Source organism: Rhea pennata, chromosome 31 (genome assembly GCF_028389875.1).
Source record: "Rhea pennata isolate bPtePen1 chromosome 31, bPtePen1.pri, whole genome shotgun sequence".
NCBI lineage: Eukaryota > Metazoa > Chordata > Aves > Rheiformes > Rheidae > Rhea > Rhea pennata.
This window is the reverse complement of record NC_084693.1, coordinates 675994-696157: the sequence shown is the minus strand read 5'-3', so window position 1 is coordinate 696157 and position 20164 is coordinate 675994. Positions and strand designations below refer to the sequence as shown.

Sequence of the window (20164 nt, the reverse complement as noted above, 5' to 3'; positions counted from 1 at the left end):
CCTTAGTCCTTAAAGCAGTGGTGCCAAGAGTTGCCGATTCCAGTAATTTGGTCTCAAGGAGGGCTGATGGAGTTCCTGGAAGCGGGGTCTTTTCATAGCATGAGTTTTGGAAGTGCTCTGAGTTGCATTACTTTACTCCCTCAGACACAGCATGCTTTCTGTCCCAGGACTGTGTGAGTCCAAAAGCTGCTGCTGGCTTCTTCTGGCAGAGGAAATGAGTGTAAGGTTCATGGGATGACCCAGATTCCAGGGAGGAGCTGTTTTAGTCCCTCCAAAAGCAAAAGACTATATGTGGACAGAGCTGAAGGGTGGGAAGCAGAGGAGAACGTTTTAAGGTGCCCATCTCTTATTTCCCCTACATTCCCTTTGAGACACAGTGGGGCAAGGTGCTGGAGGAGTCTATTTCCATTTCCAGGGTCCTCTTAAATAACAACACAACTGTGCAAGAAGCCCCAGCAGTTCCTGCAGCAATCACTGCTGTTTGGAACATGGCCCTGGCAAGTCCTTGGGCTTGTCACAGCTCACTAAGTAGCGTCATCTTGTTTTTCTAGTCTTTGAGAAATGTTGCGGGCTAGTTCTGGGGAGCAAGGAAGTCAGAGGCATGGGCTATCCCCCTTCTGTCAGCATCCCCTCAAGATGCTGCACTCAGAGAGCTCTTCTGCTGCTCTTCTTGGTCAAGCACAGCTGGGATGTGATACTCAAGTCAAGGGTGACCAGAGATTAGCAGACTGATGGCTTTAGCTAGCCCTGCCTATGTCCAAGAACACTACTGGCTGACACAGGCTCAAAGGTGGACAGGATTCGGTAATGTCACACTAACTTGATCTTTCCTTCTTTTTCAGATTATTCCCAATTTCTACCCTCCACTGGAAGCTCATGTCCGGCAAGGAGTGTTCAATTCTCTCACCCACATTGTGGAGAAGCGAGTCCTTGCGTAAGACAGCCCTAAATTTTACTGCATTTTTACAACTGCTGTGCACCAGGCTTCCTGGGGACCAGTCTCACTAGCCTAGCAAAAATGAACTCCAGACTCTGGAAGAGCTACAGAGGGCATTTGAATTATTTATGAACATAAGTATGTTCATACTTAAGACACAGCCGTGTATTTATGGTCCTGAGGCTTGTCATGAGAGCTGACATGAGAGCAAGAGGAAGGGTAGGATAAATAAACTACAGCTACTCCACATAAATAGGAATGTCCCCAAACCTTTCTGGTCACCAAGCTGTGAGCTGAACGAAGCAACCTTGTTCATGGTGCTTCAGCCCTGCAGACAACTCCTGCATCAGCGAAGTTCCCCTCTCCTGGTGAACCCTCTTCTCCTCTTCCCATGAGCCTTTTGGTGCCACAGGTCTCACTGGTGACAAAGTGAAGGAACTCCAGTTGATCTGCAGGAAGGGAGATGGGAACTCATAACTTGTAGACCATAATGCAAAACAAAGTCTTTGCTTAACTGAGGAAATTTCCTTGCTATGTGCCGGGAAAAACCTATGCTGGGCCCCAAACTGAGTCTTTTCTGGCCCATTGCATAGTAGGAAGTGTTTGTGGCTTGCCCTTCTTGGCAGTGAGAGGGCAGGTTTGGGACAAGAGGCTTTGTGGAGCCAGCATACCTTTTAGGCTGGCAGGGAAAAGCCAGATGAATGAGGCTGTAGAAATGGGAGAATGGCCTTTGGGGACTGCCAGAAGTGGAGAAAGGGAGGGCTTGTAAAGACTGTGCACTAGCTGGAGGGTCTTGTAGGTCTTGCTTTGAGTTTCCAGCTCTTTAGGGAAGATGCTACTACTGAGAAGCAGAGCTGGTTGGTCCAAGCAGAGCAATGCCTCCCAGCTGTTTCTCATCCCTTTCCCCCCCACAACAGACATCTGGCCCCTCTCTTCGACAACCCCAAGTTGGACAAAGAGCTCCGTGCCATGCTGAGGGAGAAATTCCCGGAGTTCTGCAGTTCACCCTCACCCCCCATCGAAGGTAGGAGTGGGGCAGGCGGCAAAGGGAGACTGCTACAGGTACTGTTTTCACAAAGACAAGGGCTTTCCCTGGCTCTCCCAAAGCATTGGTTGGTGTTCAGAGGGTGGCTGGGGTTCTAGCAGGAGAGAGGAGAGCTCTTTGCTGTGAGAGTGCTGTGCTCAAAGGCATTGAACAAATAAAAGGTTCAGTAGGGTGCCTGTCTGTGCCAGGGAGCATATGTGCTTGTAGTAAGTTGTCCGTATTTACCTGGTAACCACAGTGTTGGATCTCTACAGTATCACAAGCTCCAGGTCTGGAAGGTCTTGAAGTCCAGCTTTAGGCACTTGGTAGGAAATAGCCTGGTTTCCAAAGGTCCTGAGCACCAGCAGGGAAAAACACTGCCTCCCGCAGGGGTTCTGTCTCCTCCCCGTTGGGTGTGCCATGAGATCTTTTGTCTCGGCATCCCTGACTGGCTCCTGGTGCCCACAGTTTCTGCTCCTTTGGTGCAGTGAATAGAAGCTACCCAAAGAGCCTGGCTAGGCTGCCAGCACTTCTGTGAGGAGGAAGGCATCAGCTGCTACCTTGCTGTCCCCATGTGCCGCCTTATGTTCTGCTGGTGTGAAAGCACAAACTCTGCAGTGTGTGCTGGATTCTCCCCACTTGCACCAATGCTTTCCTGCGTGCTTTTGAGGCATGAGCTCTGTCTGGCATCACTAGAAAAAGCAAGAGTGTAGGATCAGAGGATGTTCTACAATCCCCTGTGCAAACAAAGGGAGTTCACTGCATGCTAAAAAATCTGGATGCTTGAATTTATGTGGTTGTGATCTCCCTTCACCTCAACCCTGCAGTACACTAAAGATGCAAACTACCTATTTCCCTCTGTGCTCCACAGGGGCTACTTACCCTTTCTTCTCTGTAGACTAATTGATTAACATAATGAGATTAAACAAAGAGCTAGCATTTCTAACCTGTATTTAACCATAAAGTGCTGCTGATTTGTCAGCCTTGCTGAAGGACTGTGCCTGTTTTTCTCATTGCATCAGCTGGTCCAGCAGAAGCCACCCATCTCTCCAACAAACCTTACATCTTCAACCCTGTCTGACAGAGCTGACAAAAGTGATGCTCTGCTCAAGGCCTCAGGCTGGTGTGGGTGAGGGGTGAAACAGGAAGGATGATGGCAGCTCAGACCTTTGCCACTGCCCTGACAAACTTTGCACCAAATGGGGATGATTAAATAGAGTAGCTGTAAGTGCCATTCCCCAGCATGATTTTCAGAGTTCCTCACTTGCCAAGACTCTCTTCCTCTTTGCAGAGCACTTTGTTCCCTCACTGGAGCCTGATTATCAGTAGATGCAACTTGTAGGTAGAGCCTGTCCTGCCCCAAGGCTGTGCCAGGAGCCATCGTAACCTCACTCCTGCTCTTACTCCTTTGCGTTCATTCTTGCAGTCAAAATTGAGGAGCCTGTTTCCATGGAAATGGACAATCACATGTCTGACAAGGATGACAGTTGCTATGACAATGCAGAGGCCGCATTTAGTGATGATGAAGAGGACTTGAACAGCAAAGGTGAGAGATCCAGTCAGCAGGGCACTAATGCTCTCAAGTACTTCTGTCTTGATGTAGTGTGAATTAGCTGCCTTTTGCCTTTGTGCAAGCCATTGTTTCACTCCTGGCTCATGGGCCCCTTCCTTTCCGTGATGAAGGATCCTCAGAGATCCTCAGCTGTAAGCACAATTAATTCTCTTAAAGCCCCTTTCTCACAAGCAGCAAGAATTAACTGCAGTCTGGGCAGACCCTGTTGTTGAGACCCAAACTTCTTTCTGCAAGAGAGGGTACTCACTCAAACGCTCTACTGTTTCCCAGGCTTCTGACCCCAATAGACAGACTGTGGAGCTGATACAGTGACCTAGGCTCAATGGAAAAGGCCTCTTTGGCCTTTTCTCCTTGGCTGGTTGTTCCTTAGAGCTTAGTAACCTTCGAACATGGCACTTTCTCCACTCTTGGGTCTTCGCTAACTGTCTGGCTTGTCTCAGAGCCCTGATGCACTGGGGTTGAGAATCCCTGTGACAGATGCGGACTGGATGGTTTATTTGGGAACAGGGTGTCTCTGTTCTCGGGCAGCTGCTAATGAGGCTCAGGCCTCTTAATTGCTAAGGCATGGGGTTTTCATTATGCGCACAGGAGGCCTCCACGAGTCCACATCTAAGCCACCAGGCTGACATGACTGCTGCACAGGGCCAGAATCCCCTCTGCTAGCTCTCTGGAGCCAGAGGCATCTCAAACTGTTCCTGGCCTTGGTGGAAGGACTATTGTGGGCTTCCTGCCACATTGGATGGGTTAACCCTGTGGTGGGGAGGGGCCGTGAGCCCAGGATGGGGTAGAGGAGTATGACGCTGTATACTGTAGCACTGTCTTAAATAGTCCCATCAGTGCCCTACTGGCTGCTCAGCTTGCTTGGGGCCCCCAAAAGGGGCACAGTCTCAACAGTCATGTGCAGAGGAGGAGAGGACTCTTGTAAAGGAGATCAGCCACTTGTCTGATCCTGTAATCACAGCTCCCTTGCTGGTGCTTCTGCACTGGCTGTAGCACTTCTGGATTCCACATTTTTTTGTGACCTGGAAGGAGTCTGAAGGACAGGAGTGCAGAAAAGCAGCTGGAGTATCTCAGTCCTGGAGTCCTGAACGTTTGCCTGCCTCTGGTGTAGGGAGACTTGTGAGCTCTAGCTATGCTGAGCATCTTGAAGGGCAGACAGAGCATCAGTTTTTGGACTGAACTGAACTGAACTGGAACCACAGCTCTGGACATCATCTGCATTTGGATCCAGGCCTGCCTTCCAGGGCATTGTGACCTGGACACATCTCCAAATGTTGAAGGGAAGATCTGAGACTGGATCCCGTAGCAGGGGCGTGCTGCTTGCCTGAGGTTGTGGCTGCCCCAGCAGCCCCATGTGACTCCTGCTACTAGGACAGAGATTGCCTGTAATACTTCCTAGATGTAGCTGCTTGGGAAAATAGTGGAAAACTATTCCACTGTTGCTTTCTTTGTTGCAGGGAAGAAGAGGGAGTTCAGGTTTCATCCGATCAAAGAAACCATTGTGGAGGAGCCTGTTGATATCACACCGTTCCTGGACCAACTGGATGAGTCACTGAAGGACAAAGTCCTGCAGCTGCAGAAGGGAAGGTTGGTGTTGTTTGGTAATGTTACATTTCATGCTGGTCTCTTCAGGGCAGCCGCACACAAAACCTTTCAGTACTGTCAGGAAATGCTCTTTGCTCCAAGGGTTATTCTCTCAAAGTTTATGGCATCTGTGGTCCGTCTGTCTTTAACATGGACAGCCTCTGTGGGAGTCCTTTGGGGTTACTGCTTCTTGGGTGTTTCAGTATCTCCTTGCGTGGATTCCCCAGGGATGGAGATGTCCCTGTTCCTGGTGTCTGCAGATTCTCTCTCTGGTCTTCCCCAACTCCACTCTTGATTTTACAGCAACCTTGGATTTTAACTCAATCTAAAGCAGGTTAAAAAGCTCTTGCTTTTCAGGCCTTGGCATAGTAGGCTGATTTAATTTATATCTTTATGGCTTTAAGTGCATTTAATCTTATACTTTTAGTCATTTAATTTGTTTGTCTTGCTGCAGTCTGCCTCAGGCATTTATGTAAGTAGATGCTGCAGCAATGCAGTCTATTCTTTCAGGGCTGTGTCTCTGCAGTGTGTAGTTAAGGGCCTTGCCTTCCTCTAGTCATGGCACCAGCGCAAAGCGGGGCTTCTCTCGCTCTCGGGTCCTGGGGACTCCCAAGCATAGCGAGCTCAGCACAAAGCCCCCTTGTCCCTACTGTCCATATCTTCCTTTGTGACTTGTATTTCCTCTTGTTTTTGTGCTCCAGCGATACGGAAGCTCAGTGTGAGGTCATGCAGGAAATCGTGGATCAAGTCCTGGAGGTAACTGCACAGACTCGGGAGCAGTGCTACTGTGTAACCATGAAACCAGAGCAGCTGGAGTGGTGCGGGCCAGCCAACTCTGAGCTTGCACAGCTCTTCTCAGAGAGGTGACAAGGCAGTGATTAAACTAGGGCACAGAAGGCTGAGGAAACTCAAAACATAAGTGAGTTCAAAATGGTACCAGACAGCTCCATCTGTGGTTGTTAAACACAGATGTTAATGTCACCTCCACCTCAGGATAGCTCAAACTGCTAACTACCAGAAGGGTTTAGCAGGAGAAGATCACACACCCCCCGCCTAAATATCCCCAGTAGTTGCTGCCAGAGGCAGGATACTGCGGGAGGTGTTCTCATGGTTTGACCTAGCATGGCTGCTGTAATGCCTGCGAAGCTCTCTGCAGGTACTGTGCAGCCAGGACTTTCCCTTATTTTTGACACAGGACATTGTGCTCAGGAGAGCACAGGGTTTGCTGTAGCAAACCCTGCCCAGTGGAGGAGTTGTCGGTGTTATCCAGCAGCTAAGCGTTTGAAGGGAGGCAACATCCCCTCCCTCTAATCGGCTCTCTTTGGAGTCAAGTGGCCTCTTAGCGTGTGAGGGCTGCTTCTCTCCATGGGAACACTGAGAACGGGGTGTAAATCCTCATTACCAAGTGCTCTTGGTCTCTGCTATCCCTTATGCAGAGGGAGAGCTGAGCTCAGTGGATTACTAGCTATTAGAGGAAAAGTGCATCACAGTGGTTTTAAGTGTTTCAGAGCTGGGCTTGTCTTGCTGGTGACCAGCTCTGGCAGCTCCTGTCACTGCAGTATAGCAGCAGAACAATTCCTATGCAGCTTGGGCCATTTTCCTAGCAGGAGTGACTCCATCTGGGTTCCTTCTAGACCAGACCTGTACTGGGCAGGCAGGGTTTGAGCTCGTGCTTTCTCTTCTCATTTCTTCCTTTCTCTTCACCAGGAGGACTTTGACTCAGAGCAGTTATCAGTGCTCGCATCCTGCCTCCAAGAGCTATTTAAGGCTCACTTCCGTGGTGAGGTTTTGCCAGAAGAAATCACAGAGGAGTAAGAATTTATTTTTTTCTGTCTCATCCTTTCACAATGGAACTTGGACTTTTCGCATTAAAAATTCCACTATTTTCAGAAATTTGCACTGAAGGCACCAGCTTCTCTTAGGGTTCCAGGGTTCATGAGCAGTCAGCATGGATTTGATCAATAGTTGTCATATACTGCACAAAATTGACCATATTTCTCCTTCCCACAAATGCAGGAAGAAACTGCTGCTACAGGTCCAGACGTCTAAGCTCAGTTTAGCTGATGCTTTGGGGGCCCCTGGCTGCTAAATACTTCATCTGTCCCTGCTATACTGACACAAATCAGCGCCATACAGTCTTCCTCCTGGGTTTTGTGTCCAGGGCTCAGTGTCAGAGCTCTTGGGTTCTGTTAGCAGGACTCTCTCTGTCTCTCTATTAGCTAGGGTTAATCCTTAAGGGCCCCAAGGACTGCAGCTGACAATGTGCAGGGTTTTTTTATTGCCATTTGTTGATGCACAGCAGAGGGCAGGTACACATAGCACTCTGACCATTGCATTTGTCCTGCAGGTCTCTGGAGGAGTCAGTGGGGAAGCCACTCTACCTAATATTTAGGTATGTCTGTTCTGGTATTTTTGAGAAGTCTAGGGCTTTTTCTTTTTCCTCACCACCACAATGAGTGAATGCTGCCGGTCTAATTCTGCCATCCCCCTGCTTGCCAGAGTGCTCCCCAGGATCCTAAAGCCAGAAGAGTTTATTGCCTCATTTTGCCTACATTGTGTTTTGTTTAGTAGAAACTCTTCAAACACAGGAAAATCACAGCTTATCTGGTTGTTTGTGGAAGCTCAGGATCCCTGGGGCCTTTCCTATGTAGTTGAAGTTTGCTGCGGGCTCCTGACCCCATCCAACTTGTTGCTGTATGTCCCATTGCACTCAGCAGCAGCCCCTGTGTCCATTTAGGAGAGCAGATCACTGGGACCACCTGGTACCTGGAGCTGTTAGCTGTGTTTCCCTGAGAACTGCTGGTCCTTGGCATTAGCAGAGAGTTCTTGTGCTACATCTCATGTAATTTGGCTGTTTCCCTGTCCTGCGCTCCCCAAGGAATCTCTGCCAGATGCAGGAAGATAACAGTGGTTTCTCACTGCTGCTGGATCTCCTATCAGAACTCTATCAGAAGCAACCCAAGATTGGCTACCACCTTCTATACTACTTGAAAGCCAGGTAGGCCAGAGGGAGTTGTGGGGAAGTGTCCAAGCTCTGACTTGGTCCATACTGCCTCCATGGAACAGCTTGGTGTCATACCAACGCTAGCTCAGCCTTTGCTGCAGCACAGGGCCTGCAGAGCTGCTCTCTCACCAGAGCACATCTCCTTCTAGCAAAGCTGCAGCAGGGAAGATGAACCTGTATGAGTCCTTTGCCCAGGCCACGCAGCTGGGGGACCTGCACACGTGCCTGATGATGGACATGAAGGCCTGCCAGGAAGATGATGTACGACTGCTTTGCTACCTCACTCCTTCCATTTACACAGAGGTAAGGCCCCTGCCAAGCACCAGGAATACCAGGGCTCTGCACTATTCCAGTCCATTCAAATCCCCTCAACTTCCTGAGAGCGCACTTTGCGCCAGAGCAGTGTGCTTCTGTGTTTCAGGCCTGTTATGCAGTAGCAGAGGGGCAAGCAAGCCCAGAGCCTCTTCCAGGCTAAACATAATACAGCCTCCATCCAGCCACTTAGCCCAGCTTAATGGAGGTCAATGTGCTGCCTTTGAGATAGAAATTCAGTTGTCATCCTGCCTGTTTATGTTCCCATTAAAACCTTGTTCTCTCTGTGGATGGGAAGGCACTAACCTTGCTGTTCTGGCTGTGTCCCTTGCACATGGTTAGCTCCAAGCACAGTGTTGTCTGCACTTGCTGGTTGAGGAGGTTTTGCTCTCTGCTTCTCCTCTTAGCTGGGCTGCTGGAGAGCAGCAGGTGGGGAAGACTGAGCAAAAGTCTTGCCCCAGAGTCTAGGGGAAGCAGTACTCAGCAGTGCTGCTGCCCACTCCAAACCCTTAGGTTTAATGAAACGGTTTGTTGCTTTCAGCACTCTGTGCTGAGGTGGAGCCAGCTGGACTTATCAAAGCAGTTGATAGCAGAGCTCATTTGGAACAGAGAGCCCAGCATCTGCCCCAGATAGGTCACAGCTCAGTCTCAATTCACACAGGCCGTCTGAGTCTTGGACAGAGCTGCTGTTACCTTCGCACTGCCAGGATGCTGCTGGGGCTGTCTGTCAGCTCTCAGCTCTGCAGGCTGCATTCATTTCTTTAAAATGGTCACAGGGTGGAGGCTGCTTCCAACAAGTGTCCATCAATCACTCAGCTTCAGGGAGTGGTGGTGTGTGCCTGGGGGTGGAGAGAGGGAGGGTAACATCACGCACTCTGAATAGATGGCGAGGTCACAGTTCTGTGTGTACTTTCTCATTCCCTGGGAGGAATGAACTGGCCTTCCTCCTCCCTCCTTTCTGGCTGGTTCAGTAGGAACATCTGCTGGACGTTCAGGCTGTCCAGCCCTGCTCCCCATGAGCACTTTCTATTGGAGAGAGGGGCACAGCTGAGGGCACAGAAACAGCCTGGGAAGAGGAGGAAAACCTGTGCACGTGTAGCAGCACGCAGCAGATTTCTCACCTTGTGGTGCTGCACCCCTTTTTGTTTCAGAGGGATCCTGACTTAGTGGATCAGCAGAATCTCCTGCCTGGTGCTTCAGGCACTGGTTTTAAACTGCCACCCCACCCTCACACCTCCACGTGGGGGTCAGATTGTTTCTGCTCCTGTGGGCGTATTGACCAGCGAAAGTCAGGCAGAATGTCTCAGGAGCGGCATTCCAGCTGAGGCTGCTGTCTGAGCAGCCAGATCTGAACTGTGTAGGAATAGTTTGCTGCTGCCAGTTTTCCTGGCCTTTTGCCCTATGTGTTGATTTTGATTTCCTTGCAGTTTTGCATAATGCACAAGGCCCCAGAGCTGTTAACAAAGCTTGCAAGTGTAGGGAAAATGGACAATTTTAACCATTCTGACCTGGCTGACTTCTGCCATCAGAAATTGAAGGAGCCTTGTTCCTCCTGCTGCTCTAGTCAGTCCAGATGACAAGCATTAGCTGCATATCACAGATGTGCTGGGCACATGCTCTCAGCAGCCTGCCAGCAGCCTGGCAGTGGTCTGCCTTGCAGCAGTTGGCCTGCTTTCACAGTGAATGAACCTGTCTGTTCCAGACGGCTTGCAGAAAGTGGCCTGTCAAACCTCCTGTACTTTGGCTCCTTTTCCCACTCAGTCACTTCCCTCATTGCATTTAGGAAGTATTTCTGGTTCTGATCTAGCTGCTGGTGAACCTATGGGTCAGGCTTGGCCATGCTACCTCTTGCAAGAAGTAACATATGCATGTGTCTGAGCCTGAACTGGATAGGAGCTTTCAGGTGGCCTCTTCCTCATGGCCTCTTCCTCATGCCCTTCCCTGAGCCCTGCCTTGCTTTTTAATTCTTCCAGTTCCCAGATGAGACCCTACGAAGTGGAGAGCTGCTGAACATGATTGTAGCTGTCATAGACTCAGCCCAGGTAAGGGGGTCCTGTGTGTAGGGTGGGAGACAGCACGTTCTGGAAATGGCAGCATTTGGCTTCTCTATACCCATGAGATTTAAACCTGAAATGACAAAGTGGCCTGTCCATCAGGGCAGTAGTCTCCATTTTTAGTCCTTCTTGCCCATGTTCTTGAGTGAGGCATAGAGCCAGCCTCAGACAACACACTGGGTTTGGCAAACAGGAGCTCTGAAACCTCTAGGTATCTCTTTAGCTTAAGAAATTGCAGCACACAGTGTCAGAAGGCTAAATCTAAGCTGCTTCATTCAAGGGATTTCCTAGGCCACAGAGCTGTGTCAGTAGTGCTGAGAGAGATTTGCCTGGATTTGCTGTGATCCCTGTCAGGTTACTGGCATGATGTAACACAAAGACCCATCTGGGTCTGAGATGCCTGTGATGGCCAGCATTGCTCCAGTGCTTGGCGCAAGCTGCCTGCCTGGAGGGGAGGAATAGGGGTGGGGGAGAGGCTGGAAATGGTCAGGAACTCCAGGCTGATCTCTTGGAATCAGTCCCTTAGCAGGGAGGTGCTTAGAGCTATGAGGGCCATGTTCCTGGCTGCCCACCTGATGGGCAAGTGTACAGGAGGAGGGAGCAGAGGAGCTCTCCTGCCCTGGGGAACAAGGAGAAGTGCAAAGAGCAGGAAGAAAGGTGCAAAGAGCAGGAACGTGTTTGCTGCTGCACTATGGCCCCATGGGGCTAAGCTCACACCTGGCTACTGTAATCTCTCCCTGTCCTGGTGGGAGATGCGCTGCAGCCTCAGCAGACAAGTGAGCAGAAAGCGGAGCCCTTGTTTAGACCCTCCTGGAAGGAACCTTTCCCCATGGTCACACTGAGTTGCCATGACGCCAGTTCAGAGCAACCCAAAAATAGTCACGGCGAAAGCTGGGGGCAGGGAGGTAGGCACTGGCAAGAATGCTGCACTGCATGTTTCTGCCGTCTAGGCTCGTCTGGAGCGTGATCTGCTGATAACCCTTTAACTCGCCCTATTTATACACCATTCCTGGCTAGTTGTGCTTTTCCCAGCTGTGCAGGGGCCAGAATGCATGACCAGCAAGTTTTGCTTGGCAGGCTCTTGATGGTTGGGTACAGGAAAAGTTTGAGTCATGATGCCCTGACCCCCCCAGTTCAGCCCTGCTCTTACTCCTCTGCTGCTGGGCTTCTCCATGCTCTGAAATGCATGCAGAGGTTTTGTTTTTCCCAGCAGAGGCCTGTAGTGTTTCCTCTCCCCTCCCTTGTCCAATTCGTTTGTTCTTTCCTGTTATTCTTCACTTGTTTCTCTGTGATGCTCTGTGCAGCTCACGTGGGGTCTGCAGACAGTGCCCTAGTAGAGTCCAGGCCTTGGCTGAGGCCACAGGAATTCAACTTTGCTTGGGCTCTGGATGCCTCCAGCACGCTCCATCCTGCCAGTGTGCAAAAAGGCTGCAGTGACTTGGACCCAGAGGCTGAGGATTAACATGGGGGAAGGAGAATAGGAGCTGAGCCAAGGTGCACTCTGCATCTGAGCTCATGGGCCCAGAAATGGGGAACAGTGTTCGCTAGCCCTGATCTCTGTCTGGCCTGGCAGGCTCCCTGTGTGTCCTGTCCTGGTGCCTTCTCTTCCTACTGTCCAGAGATGAAGTGGGTGAGTCAGCACAGGAAGCACCATGTGTCTGGGTAGTGTCAGCTACCTCCTCGCAGACCAGGGAAGGTGCAGGGCCCAGGACAGAGCAGTCTGGGTTTGTCACGCTTTTCTAGCAGGCTGCCAAGCGCTCCCCACTGCCAGCCTTAGGAGTGGGCTTTGGGCATCCGTCAGCAAACTTGAGTCTGCAGGCGCATGGAGGGAAGGGCTGAGAGCAGGGCCTGGGGACAGGCAGGAGGCATGGGAGCTGGGCAGTGCTTGTGCAGCAGCTCTCTCTGGCCCTGGCAACTGAGCTCTTCAAAGAGGGAGAGGGACTATCCTTGTGCAGGATCCTGCCCAGCCTGTGAGGATCTGCTGTCTGTCCTGCTTGACACTCCTGCACCTCAGCCTGGGTGTTGATGTGTGAAGCCATTAACCTCTCGTTATTTCCTTGCCTCTGCTGGTCTCCTCCAACAGCTGCATCTCCCTGGAGCTGCCTAAACCAGCTCTGATTTATGAGCCACCTGCAACTCATGGGGTTTCTGGGATTCCCTGCTGGATCCCTGCTCTTGCAGTGAGGCAGTGGGTGTGAGAGGCAGGCTATGCAAGGAGTTGTGTGTCAGTCTTTAGCCTCCGTGCTCTTGAGCCCAGCAAAGTAGCCCTCACTGTGCTTTCTGAGCTTCCTCAGGCCATGTGCCAGAGCTTGGCATCGTCCATCAGCCGAGCAGCAGCAGCTTCTCCACTTGCTCTCTAGGTCCAGAAGTCCCTGTGCAAGAGGACTTAAGCACAGCCTCTCCTGTGGTCCTGGCATCCCACTGACCCTGCTTGCTCTGTTGTGCAGTTGCAGGAGCTGGTGTGCCACGTGATGATGGGCAACCTGGTGATGTTCCGAAAAGACTCAGTGCTCAACATCCTGAGTGAGTAGCATATCCCACAGCCTGGAGCATTCACAAGCATGTCTTGCGGAGGGTGGGGGGTGAAAATGCAGCTGTAAGTGGTTCCCAGGCAGCCCTAAGCCTTCCTGCCATTTGGGCCCTCAATTTTGGAGAAGCCTGAGCTGAAGAGGACCAATCCCTGGAAAGGGGGAATGCTGCAGCCCTAGCCAAGGATTTGCCCTTTCTAATCAGAAGGTCTGTGGTCTGTGTCAAGCTGCACTAGATCAGTAAGGCTGTATGTGGCCACAACACCACAAGGAGAGACCTGCAGAGGTTAGCTGCTTGTACAGCATCGGTGGGTGGCTCCTGGGCTAGCTGTGTTATGCTAAGGTCTGGATTTCCTCATGATATTATTGCCACTGCTTAAAGGATCACTGCGCTAAACCGGATTGTTAGATTTAACTGTGTGATCCAAGCTGTGAACTCTGGTGAGTTTTACCAGGCTTGCAGGATGATGGGTTAGGAGCACTGGCTCTTTGCAGTGCCAGGCAATGCATAATCTGGAGACGACACCAAGTCTTGCAGGACTTACTGCCCAGTGCCTGCCGCAGGCTGGGGCTCCACACGCCCGCAGCCTGCCTGCCTCCAGCCCTGCCAGGGAAACTCAGAAAAAGAGAAAAGTTCTGAAATCTCCCACAGCTCTACATGGTCCCAGCTGCTCCAGGGTCTCCAGGGACCTGAACTCATCTGTCTGCAGCTAGTGCTGCACAGCACGCTGTGGCCTGTCTGTTTGCAGTCAGTTGTCATCTGCGATATAGCAGCTGATAAAGTGGTGCTGGAGGCCAGGCCTTTCTTGGCACTGTGGTAAACTCTTTTCTCAGTGCAACAAGGGGTAGAGAGTGGCTGGGAGGTGATGGTGAAAGGGGACCAGTGGTCAGAAAGGTTAGAATCAGGATTTCCTGTCATTTTCTGTTGACTGTGATGCCTCAATGGGTTCCTTGAGAGAAAGAGCAAAAAGGCCCTGGCTGCTGTTTTGTCTGGCTGTCAGTCCACCCCGAACTAATATTCCTGTGGAGGCCACAGTAAGTCTCTTGGATGAACACCCAGCCCCTTACTGGGACTGTGGTTCCCTTGGTGGCTGTACAGGCAAAAGGCTATTGTCCGTTACGTCTCCATAGGAGCATTTCTTGCCTTTCCCCCCAACATCACCACAGGGTGACTCAGATCTTGTTGTTTTTTAATTGAACTTTGACATCCTTGGAAGCATTTTGCTTCTCCATGACTGACATCTACATGATCTACACAAGCTACTGGTTTTATCAGAGTAGAAAGGCACTTAAAATTTCCAGTGAATATTGCATTTTGTCTGCATGTGCCCTGTGGGTCCTAAGCAGTTGGAGGATAAATGGATACCGTTGGCAGTCTGTCCTGCACCCCACAGTACCGGGAACTCTTCCCACCTGCACTTGCTCCCTGAGTGCCACTGTTCAGGCACACGTACTGAGCTGTCAGTGCTGGCTGAGATTGCACGTGGGCTGTGGGGTAGTTTTGAGCAGAGCCAGCATAGAGAGCTCTGTGCACAGGGCTATGGGTGCTTCCAGCGAGAACTCTCATCGCCCTGATTTGACAGCTGTTTAGATCCAGCTTTGGTGTTATACAAGCTGCAAGTAGCAGTCTAAGCCCATTAATTAAAGAGCCTCGTTAATTCTCTTCCTCTGAGCCATGAGCAGCTGCTTTAGTGACTTTGCAGTTCTGCCACCCAGTTCTGCCTGAGCCAACAGAACATACTCCAGTGCCACCTGGCAGCTGCTAGGTCCCAGAGCCCCTTGCTAGAGCACAGCAGGGCTTGCAATGCTGATCACCCTTCTGCTGAGAGGGAAGGACACAGCAGCCCCTTAATCTAGCTGTGCCTCATACCCAGAGGGGCATGACGCAGAATGCAACTGCCCTGGCACAGTGCAAATCCCGCTTACCCCAGCATACACACAGGCATCTCAGGCACTGAAGAGACATGGTTCTGCCCTTCTCCCACCTTAGAGCTCTGCTCTGGGCTTGAGGAACGTATGTAATATGTCAGGCAGGAGTAGCAATGTGCCTGGATGCAGCTGGACCTTACAGAGGGACTGTGGCCGAGCTGCACAGGGTGCATGGGGCGGCTCTGGTAGGTCTCTGCTCACTCCTCCAAGGGCCTCGCAGTTCCCTGGACCATGCTGTGCTTCCTTCTAGTTCAAAGCCTGGATTGGGAGACCTTTGAGCAGTACTGCACCTGGCAGCTCTTCCTTGCTCACAGCATTCCTCTGGAGACCATAATCCCCATCCTGCAACACCTCAAATACAAAGGTGAGCAGTCTCCATGTGTGGGAGAGGCACATTGCCATTGCCTCGTGCCAGTTCAGGGCTATGTAGCTGAGTTCCTGTGCTGAGGATGTGCTTTCCATTGCAGAACATCCGGAGGCATTATCCTGCCTGCTGCTACAGCTGAGGCGAGAGAAGTAAGTACCTGGCATGGCTGGGCACAGGGCTATGTGCCGCATGGTAGCGGGTTGTGTGGCAGAAGGGCAAGACTGCCGGATTGATGGGGATAAAAGGATACCACTGGCTCTGGCCATGAGCTCCATGCTGCCATTTGAGACCACCAGTAGCAGCTGATGCCCTAATTTATTTCTGAGCTCTTGTGCAAAGCGCGGTCTCAACAATAGTGGTGTGGTGCAGGAGTGAACCCAGAAGGAAGCTGGCTGGGCTCTTCCCAGCAGCCCAGGGAATTCCTACTCCCAGGAAAAGGGGAGCTGCTGCTTGTCTGCCCTGGAAGCACAGTCCGTGACTGTGACTTGGCTTCAGGAGCACCGTTTGCCAAGTGCTCAGCAGTCACTCACTCATTCTTCCGCTCGGCGAGCTTTCTAGCCTGCTTAGCCCAAGTGCTGATGGGCTGTTTGTCTTTCACCTTGCACGTCCTGAAGCCCATTACTTAATGGAGAGCAGGCTGTCACCTGCCTCCCGCAGGGTGCAATATTAGAACTGCCTTGGCATTGATCTATGTTGTCTCTGCCTGCTCAGATGGATTGGCCACATCCCGCCACTCTGAGTGAAGAGCACTTTATTTGTTTTCATTAATGCAGTGCATGGGGCTGGCTAATCTAATCCCAGCTCTGAATTGCGTTAGTGAAAAGTCAGTGATGGCGGAAAGCTCAGAGACAAGCTCAGGCTCTGAGCATGCAACAGCACCTTTTCCACAGGCAGGTAGGAAGAGCCAGAGCACCCATAGGGGTTGGCATGGGTGGGTGATGCAGTGTGAACAGGGAGCTCAGTGGCAGCTGGTCCCCAGGAGGATTATTTGGCAGCAGTCTTGAGAAAACAGAGGAGGGTGACAGCTGCCCAGTGCCGGGGATCCAGCGCTGCTAGGGGTGCTGAAAGGCACATGCAGGTCCCAGCAAGAATGACAAAGAATGGTGTTTGTGGAGGCAATGGGGTGAAACCCTGCACTTTTTCCCACCCAAAGCACAATTTGCTTGACCTCCTGGATGCCAGGTCCATTATGGCATAGCAACTCCACGGCCTACTGCAGACTCTAATGTTTAGGTTTGAAACTTTCCCTCCAGAGGCTCAGATGGGCAGTGGCTGCAGGCCAGGCACCTCCCCAAATGTTTAAGATACAAACTGCTCTTCCTTCCTTTTTACTTGCCATTTCTGGTTTGCCACAGGCCCAGCGAGGAAATGGTGAAGATGGTGCTGAGCCGGCCCTGCCATCCCGATGACCAGTTCACCACGAGTATCCTGCGGCACTGGTGCATCAAACACGATGACCTCCTGGCTGAGCACATCAAATCGCTGCTGATCAAGAACAACAGCCTACCGCGAAAACGCCAAAGGTGAGGGACAAGGGCCAGGCATTGCATCCCCTGATGCTTTCACTGGGGAGCAGCTCTGCTGCTAGGAAGACGAATGATAAATTCTGCTTTGCCTTTCCGAGACTGGCATGGAGTCATTGCCTGCAGGAAGGGGTTAGGAATGGATCTTCTTTGTTGGACTGTCTTTTGTAAATGGATCCTGGTGCAGAGCTGGGATAGGCACTGCGAGACCCATCAAACTCAGCTGCCTGGGTGGGCTCGGCACTGCGTGCACCCAGATGGGTGAGGAAGCTGCTCACCATCTTTTGCAAGCAAGGGGTCCATGAGACGTCGTGTGCCACCAGCACAGCTCAGGCCCAGCAGCCCCCCTCGGGGCTCTCACATGCTGGCAGTTACTCCATCAGTTTCTTGAGGCTGCGGCAGTGCCACTGCCCACCCACGTGCTAACATGCAGCCAGAGCCCCGAGCAAGCGCCTCAGCTTTGGAGTTGCGCGGGAGGCTGCTCTTTGATCTCGCCTGTGCTGACATCCAGCCGGCAGGCCCCTTTTATTCTGAGCCCATTACCAGGCTGTTTGGGGAAGAGCTTTGAGCTGCTTGTCTTAGCAGTGCCAAGCCTTGGCGCTCCCCTACTGTGTCAGCATCCAGGAAGGCCTCTCTGCTCAGGTCCTGCTGAGCCCGCCTGGGAGGTAGCTTGATGTTTCCAGAACATCTTCTGGTGCAAATCATCTTCTGGACATTGCTAACGGGGCTCACTTAATCTCTGCTGGCACATTGATGTCTCTGGGATTGATGGAGTGAGAGTCAATCCGTGCAGTGAAATGAGCCTGGCGACGTGGATGACGCAGCTGGGCTGGACCTTGGTGTGGTCTGCCCATGCAGAGTTGGCTGGGATGGCAGGCCAGGCAGGCAGGGGGCATGAGCAGGGCTTTAGGGAGCACTTCAGCCAGCAGAGGTTAAATCCCAGCTGCTTGGTGCGAGGTTCCCAGGCTCCTGCGCTTGGAGGGAAGGGGCAGATGGCTCATGGCAGAGCTCTGGGCACTGGAGGAGGCGGATGGCCCTCGCTGCCATGCAGCCTGTGGGAGGTGAGGGGCATGTGCTCCTTGGTGCACTGCTCAAGTAGGCGCAGGGCCCCCAACTCCCTACACCAGCCTCCTGCAGCTGCTGCTCCTGCGCAGGTTGGCACACTCACCCGGGGCATTTCCTGAGCCCAGAGACTTCCCTTGGGATGACTCTTCCTCCATGCCAAAGCCGAGATGCGTGGTGGGAGCTGTCTGCTGCATTCAGCTCTCCAAATAATCTCCCAACCTTTATCCATCCACAAACACCAAACCGAGAACGAGCCTGTTCCCTGCTTTGCAGAGCCTGCGCAGTGGCTGGGCAGGAGCCCTCTGCCAGGCGGAGAGGCCGCAGGGCGAGAGGCGCCCACTCTTGCCACCTGCTCAGCCCCTCTGCGGCACTGTGTAAGGGCAGCTCAGCCAGGACCAGTTCTGCCAGCAGCCCATTGGCGCCAGGGCTGGGTTAGAGAGGGAGGAGGGTGCCCTGATCCTCTGCGGCCCTTTCCAGACTGGGTCCATGCAGCCCTTTCCTGGAGTAGGAAGGACATCTAGTGTCCTGGGAAAGCAGAGCAGCCCCTCGCACCGAGCTCCCGCGGCGGCGAGGGCCACGCATCCCAAAGGACCCTGTTCCCAGCTCCGCACCAGCACAGCACTGAGCACCTTCTAGGCTCTGTTGCAGCCAGCAGGCTGGACAGGGCCCTGCGGGAAGCTTCGGCAGCGCCTGGATCTCAGGCCGTGGAGAGCTGGTGGCGGGGCTCGTGTTGGCCCTGCTGGGCTCTGCTGGGAGAGCCCCCGGGCACAGCCCCACCGCTCCGCACTGTGCTCTGGACCGCTGTCGCAGAGGTGGCTCCCGGTGCCAGCCCGGGCTCCGCGTGTTGGTCGTACACCGGCACCAGGCGAGCGGCCGGTCCTGCCAGCTTCTCGGCCACCTGTGGGCTCTCCCCTCTCAGAAGAGGCTGCTGGAGAAGTCTGTGTGCTCATCTGTTCCCTTCTGTTCCTCTGCGTTAATTAACAGCTTTCACAGCTGAACAACACAGCTATTTTCATTGCATTTCTGTTCCGAGATCCAAGAAGTATCCAGGTCTAATCCCCGTTAATTAACCGGCAGCCAGCTGAGGCCCCTGCCGTTCATAATGCCCCATGAGCTGGCACCGTGCACCGTCCTGCAGCCTCAGCTCCCGCCAGCTCGGCGCAGGACACAGGGCTCTTAGTGCCCCTCAAAGCCACCAGAGATGGAGGCAGTGAGCACCCTGAGCAGGATTTATCCCTCTAATCCCTGGGATAGAGCAGCACAAGCAGAGCAGCCTCAAGGGGACCCTTCAAGCGCTGGAGCCAAAAGATAGATCCCGCGCTGCTTCCCATGCCCGAGGATGGGGCTCGATCAGCCCCTGCTCCAGCCTCTGGATGCCAGGGGACACGCTGGCTGCCGGGCAGCACGTGGCAGCGCATGCGTGGGCCTGCTTAAAGGGCTCCTGCAACCTGCCTTTGGGGAGACAGACTGGGAGTGGCCTGGGGCAGGGCCTGCACCAAGGGGCATCATGCGTGCCCGTCGACCCCGCAGTGCTGATGGCGCCTGCCTCCTCTGCCCTCAGCCTGCGCAGCTCCAGCAGCAAACTGGCCCAGCTGACCCTGGAGCAGATCCTGGAGCACCTGGACAACCTCCGCCTCAACCTGACCAACACCAAACAGAACTGTATGTACCACCGCACGGCTGGGGCTGCAGCCTCTGCCCGCCTCCGTAGCCCTGGGGAGGTGCCCTGGGATGCGCATGCTTCCCAGGCGGGAGCGGGGATGCTGCCTCTGGAGGCTTTGGAGCCCCTTTGCCTGCAAAGCCCTCTGCATCCAGCCAGGGAGGCCAAACCTCATGGCAGGGCATGAGTGGCAGCAGGTCCCAGACCCAGCTGTGGGGGCCCTGGCACCCACCACCAGGTCTCTGACTCCCATTTCTGCTGGTTCCTTGACAGTTTTCAGCCAAACCCCGATCCTACAGGCCCTGCAGCACGTCCAGGCCAGCTGTGACGAAGCCCACAAGATGAAGTAAGTGCAGCCAAGCTCTTAACCCATCCTCCATCAGGGAAGGGTTGTCCTGGCACTGCCTGACACCGTCTGCACTTGGCCTTCTTGCAGGTTCAGTGACCTCTTCTCCCTGGCAGAGGAGTATGAAGACTCCTCCACCAAACCCCCAAAGAGCCGCCGAAAAGCCACGCTGTCAAGCCCCCGGAGCCGGAAGAACGCAGCGCAGCCTGCCAACAACGAGGAGGAGTCGGCCTCCAGCAGCGCCTCGGTAAGTGCAGC

The 20164-nt window shown here is 53.0% G+C and overlaps 1 protein-coding gene across 2 annotated transcripts in view; it reads left to right on the top strand.

Moving 5' to 3' along the window:
* Positions 1-20164, top strand: part of INTS3 (integrator complex subunit 3) — a 48828-nt gene that overhangs the window by 27618 nt on the left and 1046 nt on the right. Inside the window, exons 13-29 of one of the 2 annotated variants that reach the window (XM_062598087.1) lie at positions 843-934; positions 1855-1961; positions 3388-3507; positions 4992-5121; positions 5820-5874; positions 6826-6929; positions 7466-7510; positions 7997-8116; positions 8272-8425; positions 10408-10476; positions 12936-13011; positions 15196-15309; positions 15413-15461; positions 16668-16835; positions 19462-19562; positions 19834-19906; positions 19997-20153. In XM_062598087.1, coding sequence (XP_062454071.1) covers positions 843-934; positions 1855-1961; positions 3388-3507; positions 4992-5121; positions 5820-5874; positions 6826-6929; positions 7466-7510; positions 7997-8116; positions 8272-8425; positions 10408-10476; positions 12936-13011; positions 15196-15309; positions 15413-15461; positions 16668-16835; positions 19462-19562; positions 19834-19906; positions 19997-20153 — 1734 coding nt within the window. The remainder of the gene's footprint in view (positions 1-842; positions 935-1854; positions 1962-3387; positions 3508-4991; positions 5122-5819; positions 5875-6825; positions 6930-7465; positions 7511-7996; positions 8117-8271; positions 8426-10407; positions 10477-12935; positions 13012-15195; positions 15310-15412; positions 15462-16667; positions 16836-19461; positions 19563-19833; positions 19907-19996; positions 20154-20164) is intronic. The other variant, XM_062598088.1, reaches the window with a different exon arrangement.